Raw genomic sequence first — 19557 nt, 5'->3', positions numbered from 1 at the left:
CATTAGTAGCAGCCCTGTAATTACATCAGCTGGTAAAAACACTGCATCTGCTTTATTTTCCCCATTCAAATACATTCTACTTATGTCAATAATAATAATAATAATAGTGTATTATTATTATTATTATCAGAGGTGGAAAATTAGTTATGAGTAAGTAATTACTGTAGTGTAGGCCTACTTAAGTACAATTTTGAGGCATTTGTACTTGACTTGAGTATTTTCATTGTATAACTTTACTTTATACTGTTACTTTATACTTTTACTTACATTTCAGAGGAACTATTGTAGGCTACTTTTTTTACTCCACTACATCTATTTGATAACTTTAGTAACTTTACGGATACAGATTATTAATACAAAATATTATCAACAAATGAAATAGGATATATTGTTTATATTATATTGAATATAAAGTAGACGAAGTTAGTCCCACATTTATCAGCTGCAACCTGAACGTGATGTTTACATTAATCTATCAATAATGACAATCTAATAATATAATATTCTGCCTAATGAGTACGTTTACTTTTTGCACTTTAAGTATATTTTGATGCTTGTACGTTTGTACTTTTAGTCAAGTAACATTTTGAATGCAGGACTTTTACTTTTATAGTATTTCTACAGTGGGGTAGTACTACTTTTACTTAAGTAAGAGTAATATTAGTAGGCTAGTATTCTTACAACAGCTGGTCAAAATACTGCATTTCCTTTGTTTACCCCCATTATCATGTATTGCTCTAAAGTAGTCTAGAAAATACATTCTCAGTTTTGTATATGATAATAATAATATTAATAAGTGTGTATTATTGTAATTATAATAATATTTTTATTATCATTGTTATTGCAGGCTTAGATTATATTATTGAGCTAGTAAAACATAATTACCAGCAATTAACAGCATTAGGACAGACATTATGGAAATTAAATTGACGGCAGTGATATTTAACAATCATAAACTCACCTCTCAGACCAATGCACACAAAGGCAATAAGGCCTTTGTGTGTCTCCTCAGGGAACTTAAGAGCTTCAATGACAGCAAACCCAGAGATATATTCTGACTAATATCTTCTCCTGGAACCTCTCAGTTACACGTAAACAAAGTGACCCTGGTGGTTAACCAGGAAGAACCCATACAACAACAACAACAACAACAACAGAGCTGCAACTAATGATTGTTTTCATTGTTGATTAATCTGCTTATTATTTTCTCAATTAATCGATTAGTTGTTTGGTCTATACAATGTCCGAAAATGGTGGCAAGTGTAAATCAGTGTTTCCCTAATAGTGTAGCGGATAACTACAACAATTGTGCAAGAGTTATTCAGTTAACTGAAGAGGGGCAAAGAAACCAGAAAATATGCACATTTAACGGGCTGGAATCAGAGAATCTGGATTTTTTTTTCTTACGAAATTACTCAAAACGAGTAACTGATGATAAAAAAATAGTTGGCGATTCATTTAATAGTTGGCAACTAATTGATTAAGTGATTAACGCATCTCTAAACTGGTCTGTAATGACCTCAAACAACCCCTTTACTCATCAATCCAGCTGTTGCCATCTGACAGGACCCTCAAGGTCCCACTGCACAATAAAAATGGGTACATCATCAGTCATTTGTGCCCTTTGCTGTGGCCATCCTAAATCAAATTAAAAAAAAATCTAACACCCTCATAAGAGGAAATGCACGTTTCTGCTTTGCCAGGTAACATGGTCCTTAATTTACTAAAATAATTCAACAGTTATCTCATAGTCAGACCCCAGATTCTAAAAATGGGATGTCTGGAAACAGAAAGTGTGTTAATGGAGCATGTGAGCTTGAGGAGGGACGGCGACAGGGTGGTGATGACAGAAAGTTTTAACAAATCCCAATCCAGTGGGGCAGAGATGCGACAGCGCTCTCTGGCGGCCGCCTGCAGCTGTTGCAAGTCTGTGGCGTTCAGGTGCAGACACATAGCTCTGAAATATACGTTTCACCACACAGCACTAAACACAAGAAGCAGCAATAACTTAATTTATCTCCCACTTGACTTGGTGTTATGATTACGAAGGGATCTTCGTATTATTGTATAACTACTGTGGTGAAAACGTGGTAATGATATACCACTGGTGCACTGTGATTATTTTTATTTATAAAATAGCAGATGTTACGTGAACGCAGCAGCACTTTTGTGCATGCTGGCGAGTAGAGATACAGTCAACAACGTCTGCAGCCGGACCTCCAGTCAAAATGCCCGCAGATTTGAGCCAGTGGACCGGGCCTCTCGCCCTCCTGGAGGTCGAGGAGAAACCTACGCAGCCTCTCACTGTTAAATACGATTCCGTGGAAATCGACGAGCTCGGCAAAGTGCTCACACCAACACAGGTTAGCAAGTCAGCTAAGTAGTTAGCTTCGTTTCTGCGTTGGCTTACAAGCTATTGTGGGCTAACATGCTAACACGTTATGTATTTAAACAAAACATTGCTTTGTTATTTATGATTTAGTATAAGCCTGTTTGCAAATAATGAATTGGGTTACATAATGCCACGAGCGTTTCTGCAGCTGTAAAATATGTTGAAAAGCGCCCCCTCGTGGGCGCCAGAGCTGCCACAGCACGTGCAACCAAACCCAAGCAGTTTCGACTTATTTATAGAGTCACACTCCTGTGTAGTTACACTTTAGATATCCATAACACCGTTTCTTCTGGGCATAATTGAATTCTTACTTGTCAAAATAAAGATTTCAGATGTCAACAACGTCATTCTCACTAGTACAAAGACATCACGTTTGCCATTCATTTGTATTGGGCTTTCAATTCTAGATCTCCACAATTACATTTTAAATATCTGGATGTCTCATCTCATCTCATCTCATCTCATCTCATCTTCAACCGCTTCTCCGGGGTCGGGTCGCGGGGGCAGCAGCTTTAGCAGGGGATATATCTGGATATATATGTGGATATCTCTAATGTAATTCTTACTAGTAAACTTGCAGTTGTACATATCCGGGATGACATTTTTACCAGTCAGAATTTATTTACGATTGACTAAATCTCATCTGGAATTTTCTTTTCATTTGGGATATCTGAAATTAAGTGTATGGATTTTAGATATCCGAAATGTTCTTTAGTAAGAATGACATGACCGATATCCAGAATGCTCATTATAGATATCTAGAATCTAATTGGGGATATTTAGAATTGAAAGCCCAACGCACATGAATGGCAAACATGAGGTCATTTGTACTAATAAGAATGTCATTGTGGATATCTGAAATCTTTTTTTGACTGGGAATAATTGAATAACAGATATCTGGAATACACATGCAGTCTAGCTATTAAATGTTAAAACCTCACCTGCAGGTGCAGAATCGACCCACCTGCATCGAATGGGAAGGCTGTGACTCCGGTAAGGTGTACACCTTGGCCCTGACCGACCCCGACGCTCCCAGCAGGAATGACCCCAAATTCAGGTGAGAAAAAGCAGGCAAACCCTGGATAGAAATGCTGGGTGGGGGTTGCAACACTGCAGTCCAAGTACAGTGATTAATGTGGCAGAGAAAGTTACTCTGTTGTGCAGCTGAAATGCAAGTTATAGTTGAAGAAGAGAGGCATCACTGCGATGTAGGGATCGATGGGGGTTGAGTCTTATGGTCATAGGGTTAGATTTTCAAGTGGCTGCAGGGTATTTCATGTTTGCCCCCATTACCCCATCACACCCACTTTCTGTGCATTGGGCACATACTTTACACGAGCACACAGTACACTATACATAGATGCTTAGTTATATTTTGCCTGGAGCTCTAAATCAAAGTGATTGAGTACTACCTAGGCCCAGTTTTCTTTTGTATCGAAGATATTTATTTAGTAATGTTCAACATGTAAGCACGAAATCCACGAGTCTCAGATCTCATTTGTTAATACTTTAATTTTTTTGGCCCTTCACTAAAGAGAGTGGCACCACTTCCTGGTGGTCAACATGAAAGGGAATGATGTGTCCTCTGGCTGCGTGCTGTCGGACTACGTGGGCTCTGGTCCTCCCGAGGGCACAGGTGAGAGAGAATGAAGTTCAGAGAGAGCACTATTAAAGTGTAGAGATGTTTTCATTTCAACAAGTTAAACCTATTGTTTAACCAATGCATGATAAGATTGATTTGTGTCCATATTTTGCAAAAATATCCTGTATTTTGTGTGCAGTTTAAGGCCCAAAAATATTTATCTACACAATGAGTATAGTGCATGTAATCCTGGAGTTTGTCAAGACTTTTAAAAATTTCTAATCCAAAAGCCTCAAAAGGAGGCCTAAAGACTGTCTTTCTTACTTAGTTTTATTTATGTATGTCAACAGGGCTGTTGTTAAATATGTAAGAGGGTTGGCACATCTGCAGCCTTAGCCACAGTTAATCTTGAACAGTATCTGTAGCCTGGCATCAATAATTGACAGTTTTAAGAGGTTGTTTTCCAGCAGCACTACAGCATTCAGTCACCTCCTTCTTTGCCCTCCTCAGGTCTCCACAGGTACGTGTGGCTGGTGTACGAGCAGCCCAGCAACCTGTCCTGTTCAGAGACCGTCCTCACTAACCGGTCTGGAGACGGCCGCGGCAAGTTCAAGATCCAGAGTTTCAGACGGAAATACAACCTGGGAGCCCCGGTGGCAGGAACCTGCTACCAGGCCGAGTGGGACGACTACGTCCCCAAACTGTACGAGCAGCTGGCCGGAAAATAAAAAAAAAGACTCGAGAGCGTTCAGCACTAGGATTTCCCACGGAGGCCTAGGAAACTCCCATTCTTGACAGAAGCAAAAACACCCAAAAGTGAACAAGGCATTTTTTTTTCCACTTAAAAAGTTTTTTTTCCCCACTGTTGCCTTCCCATGCTGTGACTAACATAACTGCTCCTCTTAATGAGGTCACATGCATTCAATAAATCTGTCCAACACTGAAACGGTGGAGTTCTCTGATCTATTTTCCAATCAATGCTTAAGGTCTCATTTGGCCAATTTTGAGATCATAACATTCTACTATTAATAATATAAAGTTTCATGATAAACTATCATAGATGTGAGGAGCATTGAATGTTTGGAGGCGGCTTACATTTGACATCTTAGTTGCAGAAGGAGCAGTTTCCAGAAAGTATATCATTTTGTGTAAAAAGTGTCAGCAGCTACAGCATGTCTACATTTCCACTGAAATAACTAGGGTTGTATGGTCCAACCTTATGTGCAATTGTTTTATGATACTACATTTATATTATATTACAATAGATTGTCTTAACTGTTCTTTCCAGGAATTATTTGGTACAACAATTAAGGTTAGTAAGTGCACTGCAGTCAGGAGTAATTGCCACAACCTTGGCTCAGAGTTATCCAACATACCTTTTAGTGACCTTTGTTCTTTGTAACATCTACATAAACAGTATCTTGAATATCACGCTGAACTGAGTTTTATTGTGTTTAACTTCATAATATTATTACTGCTAGAAATGACCTGTCAGACCATCATACCGGCATAAATAATACGGAATTGATAAGCTCTGAGGTACGCGCTTTGGGTTTCGATTCCAATTTGTTAACGGTTGTAACTGGAACCAGTTGTCGATTTCACTATTCTCAGATAGACTGTTTAAAACCAGTAGGCCACGTCTACACCAGTGGTGATTGCTCTAAGACTGCAAGGGAAGCTCAGTTTCCCCTAAAATGCATAAAAAAGTTGTGAAATATGTACTGCTGTGTACATTTCATTGACTAAATACACGCTAGAAAGCCTTCTTCTTTTGTTCAGAATCAGCTCCTTATCACAGCTAACCGGAGCAGCTTCCTTCTCATTCATCCTTCACAGCACCACAGCACTTTACAGTCGGATGCTCAGCTTCTACTCACTTCAATGGGGAAGCGTAGAGCGGGTTGTTTCACTGCAGCCAAACTAAATGGACTTTGTCCCGCCCATCAGACGCTCAGTGTCTCTGGTGGTCTATGGGGCATTGGGCTGGCCCGGACGCTCAGCTTCTGCATGATGATTGGATGAGCTGTCTGAGGCGGAATCCTTTCATTCTGTTGTTCTGAACTGATCCGGAGACTTTACCGATCCCCAGAGACTTTGTCTTTGTTAAAAACGACTAGCGTTGTGTTTGGAGACGCTGTTCTGTCACTCTGCGGTTTCTTTCTCCAACGAGCAGCAGCAGCTGTGGAGCTTCTCCCCCCGTCACTCACACTCACAGGCGGTCACACTTCACAGTAGCCTGGCGCAGCAGCTCCAGCTGGGCCAAGGCCGTTTAAGCAGCCTAGCTCTGCTGCCATTGAGAGGACACTGGTCAAGTCCCTGGAAAAGACGCCTAGTTGGTATGAAAAGGTCACGGATCGTTTTCTTGAAAAGGAACGAAGGGTAGAATTTACATATAAATAAATAAGCACATTTATGATGTAGGCTGGGTAAATGAGCTTCCCCTCCTTGGTAGAGCAGCACCCCTGCTCTGCACAGTAAAGTGATGAAAAGTTGAATACTTGACGTTTTCAGCTCAAAGGTCAGAGATTGGAGCACCTCATTAGCCACGTGCACTGTCAAAATATTTTTAGTAAAATGTTGAAATCGAGGTTTACCCTACTTTATAATCTCCCGGTTTGTTAATCTGATGGTATGAAGAATTCATATTGGACATATATAACAACACGCCCTTAGTTTGTGTGATGAGCACTTTATTTACAAATATAATTAAAAGCTCTGACGGATTCATGCTTTCTTTTAACCTGGAAAAAAAATTAAAGTGCATGCAATAATAAAGCATCATACTGTTCTGGTTTATAAGAAAGTACACAACCTGGGAGTTGTGTAAAGCAAAAAATAAAAAAAAAATCAGATGAAAATCCCATTGATACATGACTGAACCTCAAATACTATCTGAGGAGTGGGGAGGGAAAGAAAGCGCCTTTTAAAAATTCTTTTTTGATTTGAGTGACAGTTAAAATACAATATGAAAATAAGTAAAAGCTCTCCATAAATCCTTCTATACACAAAGTACAAGTCCCCCCGCCCCCACATGAAGCCCTTTGTGCTAGCTGGGAGTTGGAGTTCACGTTATTATTATTATTCACATTGGCTGCCAGTGCAGAGAAATCAGTACGATACACATGTTGAGTACCATGATTCACCCTCCCTTCAGTGATCAAATTCACCCGTCACATTTATTATAAGCGTACCTGTATGTACATGATATTTGTTTCAAAAATTACTCAAATTTGTCATAAAAATGTCCTTATGAATAAATACCAAAAGGTGTTGAAAAGACGCAGCGCAGACTAACGGCTGCGGAAGAATCGTCTGTTTGATTTATCGCTTTTTTTTTCTTTGCCTGGCTTTAAACCAAAAACAACAAACTAACCAAAATAAGGAATCACCCCCCAAAAAAATGCATGGTCGTGGAGCGATGTCGCTCATCCAACTGCCCTCGTTTTTCTCTCCCTTCTTCACTCGTCTTCCACTTTTAGTCACAACAAAAGTGTCATCATTGCACAAGAAACAAGAAACACTGTGACTATGTTATCATTATTCTTACAAAAAAAAAACATGACAACTACGGGAAGTTTTCCAGCATTTTTTTTTTGTCATCTTGTGACATCAAGAGAGGCAAGGAGAGGGAGGAAGTTTGGGGATGGGCACTAAAACCTGCCTTTTGACTGTCTGACCAGCCCAGAAAACACACTGGAGCTGATTCTGGAGTCATTTTTTGTTTTGTTTTTTTTGCGTCTGTGTGTTTGTGTGAGGGTGTCAGCAGCAGCGAACGCCTGCACTGTCAGGTGAAAGGAAAGGAGGGGTTTACTGAGGCAGACGGACGCCCCGGGGGACTACAAGAGACGGTGGCAGCAGCGACAGCAGCCTCTCATCTGTAGTCGTCCTTGGGAAGGTCCAGGGCGCCCAGGTTGCAGAAGCCCAGTCGCATGCTCTCCATGTCGAAGCAGTCGATCTCCCGCTCCTGGCGCTCCAGCAGGTGCTTGATACGGTCGGTTCGCTCCTTCTGAATAGAAACCAGCTCCTCTTCGATCTGCAGGAAACACAAAGGATGCCCAGGGTTAATAAACTGGAGTAAACTGGGTTTCTTTTTCATTTCAGTTTGAGTCATGATGGATTTAGTACTTTTGGTTTTCTTTTTTTTAAATATTTTTGTTTTTCTTCAAGTGTTCAAGTTTTTAAAACGGTGCTTTTTAAAAATGTACATTTAGAGCTGCAACAATGAACTGGTTCATCAATTAATTGTTGCAGCTATTAAATTAACCGCCAACTATTTTGACAATCGATTAAGTCAAAATGATCTCAATCCAGCTTCTTAAATGGGAATAAACCGAATGTGTTTGAGTTGTGGACTAAACAAAACGTTGGAGGGAAACACTGACCGACATTTTAACCAACAATCAAAATAATCGGTAGTTGCAGCCTTAGGTGCACTAGTGCAGGTTGGGATGTGTTTTCTACTCAGATAAAATAATAGTAACAGCTTTGAGGCATCCTTTCTCAATTCCTTTTCTTTTTACCATGCACTTAAAAAATACAGTTTTGTTAGTAATCTTAATTCCTTAATAAAAAGGTGTCATGAAGGCACAATAACAACAACAACAACTGTAAAGTACACAGTCTGAATACAGTAGCAATGCTATCAATACTATACTGATTTTTAACTGTTCTAATCTGTGCAACTTATTATATTCTTCCTCAGTTTTAACAGCAGACAATTTGAGTTGTGATTACAAGAGAAGCACAGGTATGTGCAGTAACTGAAGACATGTCAGTGAACCAGCATGCATACACCAGAGCCCTGCAGCCATTATCAGTGCTATTACTTACACCGGTGTAAGTCAAATCACCTGCTGGAGGTGCACACTTATACACAGAGCTAGTGAAGAAACAGGTGAAGGGTCACAAAACGCTGCAGCTATAATATAAACCAAAACATGCTAACTTTATGAATGCATAACCTGGCAGGAGATAACTGCAATATTCTAACACAATTTATCGTCTTCTTTGTCTCTCCAAGATTAAGAATATAATAGGATCATTTTAAAACCCAAAGTTACAATTTAAAGATATTAGAGGCCCTGCACTCTTACACGGGTGTTTGTAATTATTGTGGCTGGACTGAAAAGCAGCTATTCAAACCTAAAGTGTTGACCGCAGGGGGGAGCCTTTTTGAGTTTCACTGGCCACTTCTACTAAAATAAAAATTTTAGATACTTAAGTTCTCCTGTCCCAAGTTCAACAGGTGCAACAAATTGAACAAAGTGAGCGAGAGGCACAACACAGTCCAGACGGTGAGGTTTAATTGAGCAGAATGAGTAATAAAACTTATCTATGAATTTTCAATTTTGTTAAAGAGCGGTTTCGGGATAGAAGGTGTTTAATTTCTGTTGGTCTGACACGATACGAGAAAAGCCTTACAGTGTAATGCAGTTCAATACACCACAGTCATACTGCAGCTCCAAAACGCTGTACTCATTGCTGTATTATTGTGTTTGTTGAGTTGTTCATGATGTCTTTGTCCATCTGTTGTAGTTATTTTATATCCTTCATGTGCCATACTATATGATGTGTTACTTGATGCAGCCTTTCATGTGAATTGTTTCATACTGTGAAGGTGTCGTCTAAGCATTTTAAGTTGTATTATTCAGGTTCGGTCATGGCAGGAAGTGTGTCTGCTGGATCCAACACCCACATCAACTCTCTCACACACACACACATACACACAGGTGCAGACAAAGCACTGCATGGCGCAATACGGCAATCTAGCCAACTACTGAGCATGCACAGAAAACTCCAGACTCTGACCATGAACCGAACCGGAGGACAATAGTGCTTCTAAATCCATGACATCATCCCAGCCCCAGCGTACAGATCCAGACGCAGCCAGAAGATGGCGACAGATCACCGCAGTGGGTCCACTGGACCCAGCAGAACTGGATCAGCGCCGCATTTCAAACGTCTCTTCCTTTGTTGTCGGAGTGCTGTCTACTAGACTGTAGCGATGACGTCGGTCCCTTTGGAAGGAGGTGTACTCGGCCGTTCTAATCTCATCACATGTCATTGGTATACATGGCAGCTTGCCTGAATAGTCACACAAAAGATGTGTCTCAATCAGGAGTGTCATGGAACCAAATTGGGGGACTGATAAAACTGTAATAACTGTACATTTCTTCACATACATTTGACAAAGTGTGCTAGTCACCAGCTTGCAACACAGCTGCAGATGACACAATTTTTCTGCAGATGTCACAAAACTTTTTTTAATCATTACCAAACAAAAGGATGGAATGTCATGAGTTTAGGCATATCTAGAGGATGCATGTGCATAAGCAATTTAAACTGGACACATACAACAACTTGTTAAGAACAAGTTATAAGCTGAACGGCATAAGCTGTGTCTTATTATAAATAGAGGATGACAAAAATAAGAGAACCAGACTGTGGTACAGACATTTCCCCACCATTAGGTGTTGTGTGGGAGAGAAATGGTTGTCTGCTCCCTGCAGGAAGGCATGCCACTGTCATCACCACCTGTGGTGAGGGAAATCTGTGTGAACTCATGAATGTCTGTCTGGGTCGCCTTTCAGAACCGCACTGCCTGCTGCGGCGGATGCAAATGTGTATCTGAACCTGTGTGCCTAAGCATCGAGGCGTTGGACTGTTTATATTTCAACTTATTACCACCAGATTGCGTTTGTCTACACACCGGCATGCTTCAGATCTTTAAAAGATGTCTGTTTGGATGCACTGTAATTCCTGTTGGAGTAGGATGTTAGAGGACAGAACGGTAGTGAGGATTATTTTAAACTGTAAACAATCTTTTGAGTTTTTGTTTACGTCTTCTTGTGCAGGATGGGGTCACTACGTTAAAGTTAGCGACCAGACATTGTCCTTTTTATGAGGTCTTAGGTAATCCATAACCCTAATAAGTTCCAGTCCTCTTAAGTATGTAATTTGTGTTTTCTAGTGAGGTGGCTTCCATTCGAGAGATCGACGGTTCGATCCCCGGCTCCTCCGGTCCGCATGTTGAAGTGACCTTGGGCAAGACACTGAACCCCGAATTGCTCCCCGTGCTGCCCATGGGTGTGTGAATGTGGTGTGAGTGGTTAGATTAGATGGTGTGTAGATGTCCACTGCCATCAGTGTGGATGTCTGTATGAATGGGTGAATGTGACAATTGGTGTGACTGTGCCTTAAGTAGTCAGAAGACTAGACAACTAGACCATTTACCATTTAGTGATTTGAATGTGACTACACTTGAAGGTATGGCAAAAAACCTGCTGTCGGAGTGGGAGGAGACATGATGAATTGTAGAAATAGGGATGACGGTGCATACTTTCCGACGGTCTCTTCTCAAAGGCTTTCATGGTGTTGTATTTGGTTGTACACACAAATACTGGAGAGCTTGTTTTCTCTCCGCACACCTGGCCCATGTCTGGGTGAAGTTGGGGAGCTTCACAGATTGTGGGTTCCAGAAAGTTGCTTTATGTTGTTGCTGTTCAACAATCTACCAAGCACTTCTTTGAATTGTCTGAAGACTTTATTTGCATGCAGACCAGTAAGAAAGGCAGTGACATTGTTCTTTGAATTACGGTGGCCTCTTATTGATTCAACATTATCATACATTTTTGAAAAGTTAGCTACCAAATCAAATCTGAAAACACTATCAGTCATTGGCCATAAACTGTCTAACTTAATTTTATGTCTGTATTTATTTTCTTCTTGTGTCTCTCTGTAGCAGTTCTTGTCTCGTAAACTGTCCTGAATTTGTAATTTCTATTTTTTTCTACACTTTTACTTTCTCTTGTTCAGTTTTTCGGTGCTGAAAAACACTTTGGATAAACTGTTGTGTTCAAAGTAAAAACATTTAAGTGGATGGGTGGAAAGGATTAGACGTGTATTTTGGGTGAAACACCAGGTTTAGGGGGAAATATATGTTGTCTATACACCTGAGAGAGAGGGAGTAAATTTCCAATTCATTATTATTTTTAAATCCTGAAGACTAAACTTACAAAAACACACTATGAATTCACATGAAGGAGAGTGAGGGACTCCGAAGTCACACTCAACGTTACCTCAGCCACAGAGAGTGAACACATTTTTCTGGTCAAGGTTCATGAAAAGCATTTGAGCTGAACAGCATAGCATTGTTATGCATTTTACTCTGCTGATTGGCGACCCAATAAAAATGGGTCAGCGACCCATTTTGGGTCCCGGTCCCAAATTTAATTGTTGTATTTTTAAAGAAGGACTGTGCCTTCAAATATTATGGGCAATTCATTCCTTCTCTTGTGGACAGTGAGAAACACTTCCTCCAGTGTGTTTCATTTGAGTTGACCGTATTGATCACCTGCAGAAAAACTGTGTGAAGTGTGTCCTACAGAGCAGCAAAAAGGAAAGACCTAGTATTATCAGCTGTCTCATTTACCACACCTTTTGTTCCAGGTGAGCCCGGCGCAGCGACACCTTCTGCTCCAGCTTCTGCTGCTCGCGCTCGTGCTGCGCCTCGGTCTGCATCTTGATCTTGCTCTGGTAGGCATTGAGCAGCTCCATCTCCTGCTGCAGCTGCTGCCTCAGGGCCTGGCACTCGGCTTCCTGGGCCTCATCCAGACGCAGCTGACACAGGCGACCACGGACCGCAACAGGGGAGAGAGAGGTACAAAGAGACAGAAAGAGAGATGGGGGTGGGGGTACATTTATAAGACACCCAAAAAGAGAGAGAGAGAGAGAGATGGAGAGAGAGAGAGAGAGAGAGAGAGAAGAATGAGGGAATAGACAGAAAGGAGGTGAGGTGGAGATGAATAGATGGTAGGAAATGGAAGGGCAACAGGGACAGACAGGACACGGAAAGAGGAGGAAGAAGGGTTAGGGATTTTATAAAGACATGAGAAAGATGTTGTAAATGTTGAAAATGAAAGAGAAAGAAGACGAGAAAGATATAGACAATGGCAAGATATGAGATGAGGACAAACAAGGAGGAGAAAAAATGTAAAATCATGAGCAACAGGTGGAAAGAAAGGCCTCCTAATCTTCTTTTTATCTTGAAATATGCCCAAATGATTGTCCAGAAAAAGGATGATGACGTGAACGTTTCTCCACTAACCGCCTGCGAGGCCATCATCTCGTTGATGCTCTGCTCGTACTGCTCAGCCAGGATGGCCAGCTTGCGTGTCTGCTCATCCTTCAGGGCCTTAAGCACTGTCTTGTGCTCGGCCTTGGGCGTAACTTCCATCTGGTGGTGGCGCAGGGCCTTGTACTGCTTGGTCTGCACCTTACATGTGTCCTGGAACTGCTTCTTGATCTGCAGCTCCAATGCCTGGTGGAGGGGACAGAGACAGAGTGAAAAACGGTGAGAAGAGGACGATTTAGGTTGAAGGCAGAATTAATTGGATTTATCGGTTGCAGTTTGTAAACATGACATTCAAAATTGGCCCCTCCCAAGCCAATGAAAGCCAATCCCAGATTCACTCTCGTTTTGGAACAAGCTTTTTCCGCTTGCTGGTTTGCCTCGCTATATTTGCGTCTTTTCAGCGCTGTGTCTGCCATTTTCATGGCTTCCTCTTGGATGCATGCTCACGATTTGGCAGCTAGTAGCTACGCTTTTATAGAGACAAAATGAAAAGAAAAGACAATTCCAGGCAAAGGGCTGGTCTCTGCAGAAACAGACACCACAACACACTCACAGTCCTAAGTGATAATTGAGAGAAATCTTTGTATGAATTTATAACTTTTTGGTTTGTTTTTCTAAAATCTGGCTTATTGTAGCTTTAAATGTTTAATAAATAAAAAGCCAGGGGCAAATACTCATTTTCTGGTCCCTATTGTTATCAAAAGTAAATTAAACTGAAATGACATGCAGGAATGACACATTTGTATATTATTTCACCATTTTTTTCCCCAAAATAATTTGTTACATCCACGTTGCATCAGTGTTTTATCTAAATCTTCGCAAAACATTAAAGGCATTGCTCAGGGCTTGCGCCATCTTAGAGGTGGATCCAATTTGTGTTTTCACTGACACAAGAAAAATTCTAAAAATGAATCTAGGCATTCAAACAGGTTTTTCTTTTTTTTACCCTCAGCCCTACATTTTAAGAACCTGCTAGATTAAAGACATTATTGTCTTGTTTTGACTCACTTTAAGGTTCTTGGGCTGCTGCCGGAGCTCCAGCACATGCTTTCGGTGGAGTTCACGCTCACGCCGGTTGTTGTACTCAATCTGGTTCTCCAGCTCCGTCTGGTGCTGCAGGCGGATCAGGTCCATCCGCAGCTTCTGCAGGGTCTTCAGCTGCCTGTGCTCCAGCTCCTGCATGGACTCGTCGTGGCGGATCAGCATGGCGTGCTCCATCTCTTTCTGGGTCTTTTTCTTGTTCAGCTCCTGGGAGGACCGGAAGGAAAGATGGAGGATAGTTTTCAGTGTGACGTTCAGATCTTAACATGTAGAACTCAATCCACCCCCCCCCCCCTTTTTTGTTTCAGGCTTAGAATATTTACATATCACCAATTAAATACATCCCATTCATTAAAACACTGCCTTTTAACCAAAACATTAAAACAATCATCTTTGACTCAGAGTCCTTTTCCAACAGAAAGCTTTTGGACCTTCTAAGACTTCCTCCAGATTTATACAACGGCTTTTCAGATTGTGACATTGTTGCCTTGCTCTACTCTGTAATAATCTTCTTATAGTTAACAGGAAAAGCCTCACCAATCTAAAGAACAATGGGTGTAATTATTAAGGACACGTTACTGAGAAAAATATCGCATTGGGGCCTGTTCACACCAATATCCCAAACAACTAATAAACATGGGGTTTACTTCAATAGTTTGTAGAACATTTAACAATTAAATGAAGTCCATATATAATTTATGCATGTGATGTTTTTAAGGATCTCGTCCTCCGCACCTCTCGGATCTGTTCCTGCTCCACGTCGTGCCTCTTAATCATGACTTTGCGCTTAAAAGCGCGGCAGTTCCTGTCGTAGAAGACTCTCTGCTGGCCCAGGAGATGGGCCTCCTCCTCGGCCTGGGAATGTTGCATGTTCTCTTTGTGCTTGGAAAGACGCTCCTGCTTCTCCTTCTTGGGTGTGCTATGGTCCTCGTTCATCTCCTGAGAAGGGGTGAGAGTTGCAAAAGAGAGGAGAATGTATCGATAATTGTAAGACAGAAGAGTTGATACTAGGCTGTAGCCAATTATTGGTGAATTTGAGCTGTTACAAGTAGGTCCATCTGACATTTTGGCATTTGGGGTGGGTAATAGCCAAGTTTGGGACTCTCCATTAAATAATAATAATAATACAGTCTAAGCAAACAAAAAATGCCCACACTATGCATAACACATGCATGTTTTTAATGTGAGTGAAAAAAAAAACTCCATAAATAAAGAATAGTGTTCACGATATGAAGCGTTTGTAGTGAGAGCATATGGCAAACTCCAATTGACCTTCTGTCTGGAACCAAAGATGACTTTCATAGCCAAAAATTCAGTCAAATCTATCCTTCCTCTGTATGAGTTCTCTTTCTCTTTCATGGGCTTTAAGGTAATCTACAACTCAGGCTAATGCACTTCACACATGAGCCTGATCCCCGTTCTCTGTGGTGTATAATTCCGTTAAAGGCCTCAGTTGGTGGGAAATATCTCTCCCTGCCAGCGATGCTTTCTTTTAACTGTGCTGACCTAATTTTGGTCACTTATCTTGTAACTGAAAACACAGTGTATCACATTCCCAGCCCACAGGAGTATTCTCTAGACTCAGTTTGAAGGTTGTGGAGGCACTGAAATGCTACACTGTGCGTATGGATTTGTGGGTTTCCTTGTTTGCGTGAATATACATGTGTAGGTACATAGTGAGTAGGCTGAGTGACTCATCACAACTTCCAAAAAGACCACTTTTGGAGGTACTGAATGTGCATGTTTGTGCAGAGGAGGGCTGATTCAACTGTAAACATCACAGAGGACCATGTGTCACACACAAGAGAGGCGTACAAAGGAGCTCGCCTGAGGAAACCAAACAAATGTGGCACACCTCCTTAATCTTCTCCTTGCAGAGTTTGTACTGCTTCTTTTGATTATCCAGAAAGGTGGTCAGCTCCTTCTTCTGCTGGGCTACGATCTGCTGCTGGAACTTCTTCTCATCCGTCAACGCCGTCTTCATCTGGGGGACAAATGGGGACATAAATAATGTCATACAAGTCACCTTAATTCAGTCATATACTAACTAGGGTTATACAATAACTCTTAAATCTGCAGTATATCAAGTTAAAAGATCACATTGACCTCAATAAGGATTAATCGTTTCAACCAAAAATGCCAGACATTCTCTGGTTATAGGAGACGATTTACTGTAGTCCTGTTTTATTATTATTGTAAACTGTCAGACAAAACAAGAAAAATCAATGTCGATGACAACTTGAGCTCACAGGAACTATAACAGGAATTTTTAGCAACACTGTATCGACAAAAATGAATCTAACAATCAGCAATCTGTAAATTAATGAAAACAATTGTTAATTGTAGCCCTGTCATGTTTGTATGTTATTTATATTCGGTTATAGTATGGCAGTTAGAGACTCTGGGCTGGTTGGTTGTTTGCATCGTTTTATGTTATTGGCTGTTATAGCTTATATCAGTTTACAGACATTTAAAGAAAGTTGCAAATTTAGGGAGGTAGTAGGGTCGTTGCAATTTCAATTTTAAATCCAAAATCGGTCAAAATTAGCCTTTGATCAAAATCAAAATTAGCGATTTAAATTCCAATTCAACATTCCAAAAAAGATATCATGCGTCATATCAAACATGGTAGCCTGTCTTTTTAAAGAAGAATTTGAAAATGTGACAGATGTGATAGATGTGTGGGTATTTTCTGTACAGTTGTTTTGCCTCTTTTTTTTCCTTCACTTTTTTACTTTTACTTCTTAATGTTGTTGTTGTATTAGTTTTGTTCTGTTTTGTGTGTATAAAAACTACCCTATGTGCCCTTGAATTGCCCCTCAGGGAAGAATAAAGGTTCTTGAATTGAATCGAATATAAAACCAGCTACTACTTGATAGTCTAACAAAGGCACAGCCGTCAGTGCTGGAAAAAAAACGTTTAAATTGAATCTACTCGCGACCATAAAGTCGGCAGTCATATCTAATCATGGATTTGGAGAATCGTGACACCCCAAGTCAGTAGGAGATTAATATTACCATTCATTTGATTTATTCAGTTTATTGTCCAGCTGAAGTGAAGTGTTTGATTTCCACTAAAGCAGACTTATAAACACATTAAAGCAAAAAAATTGCTACAAAAAAAGCCAATTTTCAGATCAGAGGACATTCTGATGTGGGCTGATATCTAATGACCGATTGGTTTAGTGACATGTCACTCACATGTGGCATGTGACATTGTGTGTTTATTTATGTTGCTATTTAAGGGTGCATGCTGGTTTACATGAACAGATATACTATCTCCCTGGCAGGTCCGGCATGCTGTGTGCTAATCACTGAGATAGGCAGCTTGTTTTTCAGAGCGTGACTTTCTGTGACCCACTTCTGCCCTTGTGTTTCATTATATGTGTCATTGGGTGGCAGCAGTGCGTAAAAGTCTTAACAAAAAACTTTCAATGTCAGTCAAAGGTTGGAGCTTCACGAACCGAACTAATCTTTATGAATCTAATCTAATCTAATCTTTTTTCCAGCAGCTATAGAACCATTATCACTTAAACATCATGTCCCCTTTTTCCAAAGCAGACTTTCTCCCCCAGCCAACTGTTGCATTGTTTATGAGTTCATCAGTGAAATAACTCCTTTAACCCCCACACCCTTCGCAAATCCCACCTCCTTCTCAGAGTGCACGGCGTGCCGCTTGGCCAGCTTCTCCAGCTCGATGTAGGCATTGTTGGCCTGCGTCTCCACCTCCTTCTGCAGCTTGAGCCGGTGCTCGTCCATCTCGGCCTTCAGCTTGTTCTCCAGGGCGATCAGCTGCTTCTGGTGCTGCCGCCGCATACGCTTATAGCCAGACATCTGCTCCCGGAGCTCGCTCTCCTGCTCATGCTCGTGGATCTGCTTGGTCACCTGTGGAGAAAGAGAAATTAGGAGGTGTATTTGATCAGACTGAAAACAAAATAATTTAACAAACACAACAGATTAAGGTGTGTTAATATATAGGGTGCTTGCATACAGACAGCAACGCTTAATAGGTCATCTATCCTTTTGTAAATATGCAATACCGATTTATCCGGGTAAGAGCTGAAAACAGAATTTATTCGATTCTGTAAAGCATCACAGTTCAATGGCTACTGTAACACCTGTCAATTTTACAGAGGCAAGAAAGAAGTTTCAACCAGTGATGGGAAATGACAACCCTAACAAAACATACTAGATACAGATAAATACTGTGAAATCCCTTTAGATGAAGTAACCACTGGAGCCTAACAAAAGCTCTTTCATCTGACCGTCGCACATACACAGTCACTGCATAGATCGGGACCACAAAGGATTTAAAACGTGTTTAAATCAGACGGATCAAGAACAAAGTTGGAAAAACAATTTGAACATCCACATAATTAACTCCAATCTACGACAAGGACCATAGTGTCATGTCTTAACAGCAAAGTCACCCATCTTTTTTTAAGCAAAACCGGACACCACCCAACACACCAACCTGAGGACAGAAAGGGTTCTCCACATCTAGGTAGTACTCGCTCCGCATCTTCTCATAACTTCCACCTGAACTCCTCAGGCCAAACATGATGGCGACTTTAGCCAAGTGCACCAGCATCAAGGAACCTTGTGCAGCATCCTATGCCGGACAGAACCCTGCCTGAGCTTCGAGGCCACCCTGAGACCCACCCTTACTGGAAGACGACCCCCCTCCCTTCTCCTTGGTTCGTGCCCTGGGCACGCAGCGGCCAAGGCAGGCGTGTGAACTGTGAATGAGGCAGGCCGACTGTGCGGGCCAACAAGAGCACAGAGCTGCTCTTTAGTTGGACTAACGCTAAGCGGCGGACAGCAGGTGGGTCACATGAATACCTCATTGAGAAAGAGTGAGAGAAGTTGGTGAGGAGGGGGGGTAGAGATGAGCAGGCAGAGAGCTGGGGGTGGGAGGGGGGGATTGCAAAGGAGAAACAGCAGATGGAGAGTGAGTGGAAAAGAGTTAAAAGAAAAAAATGGAAATAATGAGGTAAAATAAGAGCATCAAGAAGAGAAAATGGAGTGAATGTGTGTGGGCGGGGGTGGAGGCAATAGGTAGAGGTTGAGCGCCCCCCCCCCCCCCCCTTAATCTGTGTTGAATCAATACCCCACTGTAACAGCAGCTCCCAATCCTAGTCACTTGCTTCGCTGCCACAGTGCATGCTGCCACAAAGAGCCAAGTCACGTCATGTGACAGCCTCTTTCACACAAGGCTCAGGGAGGGAAAGGAGATCATATTCAGGGAGAGGAGGGGAGAGGAGGCATGCAGGCTAAAGGTGAATGTTCCAGTGAGATCAGTGCGAATTAAGCTGCTGAACAGAGTTAATTTGCTTATGTTGCAGTTCAACACGGTCTTAATATTGTCCCGAAAGGACATGATTTGTTGAATAGAGGAAATTTTGTG

General features: G+C 41.4%; 2 protein-coding genes across 3 annotated transcripts in view; one reads left to right on the top strand and one right to left on the bottom strand.

The window, feature by feature from the left end:
• Window positions 1–2154: 2154 nt before the first annotated feature.
• On the top strand, window positions 2155–4914 carry pebp1 (phosphatidylethanolamine binding protein 1). The gene is made up of 4 exons (XM_083911908.1): window positions 2155–2363; window positions 3340–3449; window positions 3928–4028; window positions 4485–4914. Exons 1-4 carry the CDS (start codon window positions 2229–2231, stop codon window positions 4700–4702), a joined length of 564 nt encoding a protein of 187 aa, XP_083768034.1. The 5' UTR covers window positions 2155–2228; the 3' UTR covers window positions 4703–4914.
• Window positions 4915–6658: 1744 nt separating this feature from the next.
• Window positions 6659–19557, bottom strand: part of taok3a (TAO kinase 3a) — a 74583-nt gene continuing 61684 nt past the window's right edge. The window contains exons 1-8 of one of the 2 annotated variants that reach the window (XM_083912520.1): window positions 18625–18728; window positions 17799–18035; window positions 16007–16135; window positions 14887–15090; window positions 14119–14358; window positions 13084–13296; window positions 12414–12596; window positions 6659–8010 (exon numbers count right to left, since the gene is read on the bottom strand). In XM_083912520.1, coding sequence (XP_083768646.1) covers window positions 7849–8010; window positions 12414–12596; window positions 13084–13296; window positions 14119–14358; window positions 14887–15090; window positions 16007–16135; window positions 17799–18035; window positions 18625–18711 — 1455 coding nt within the window. In that variant the 5' untranslated portion in view covers window positions 18712–18728 and the 3' untranslated portion in view covers window positions 6659–7848. Of the gene's footprint in view, window positions 8011–12413; window positions 12597–13083; window positions 13297–14118; window positions 14359–14886; window positions 15091–16006; window positions 16136–17798; window positions 18036–18624; window positions 18729–19557 lie in introns of those variants that run through there. The other variant, XM_083912519.1, reaches the window with a different exon arrangement.

The sequence above is a fragment of the Echiichthys vipera genome (genome assembly GCF_963691815.1).
Source record: "Echiichthys vipera genome assembly, chromosome: 4".
Taxonomy (NCBI): Eukaryota; Metazoa; Chordata; class Actinopteri; order Perciformes; family Trachinidae; genus Echiichthys; species Echiichthys vipera.
The sequence above is the reverse complement of the archived record's forward strand: the minus strand, read 5'-3'. Positions and strand labels throughout refer to the sequence as shown.

Coding starts and splice junctions, on each gene's coding strand:
- pebp1 (XM_083911908.1), top strand. CDS start 2,229: ATGCCCGCAGATTTGAGCCAGTGGACCGGGCCTCTCGCCCTCCTGGAG. Junction 2,364..3,339: donor AAGTGCTCACACCAACACAG/GTTAGCAAGTCA, acceptor CCTCACCTGCAG/GTGCAGAATCGACCCACCTG. Junction 3,450..3,927: donor AGGAATGACCCCAAATTCAG/GTGAGAAAAAGC, acceptor CCTTCACTAAAG/AGAGTGGCACCACTTCCTGG.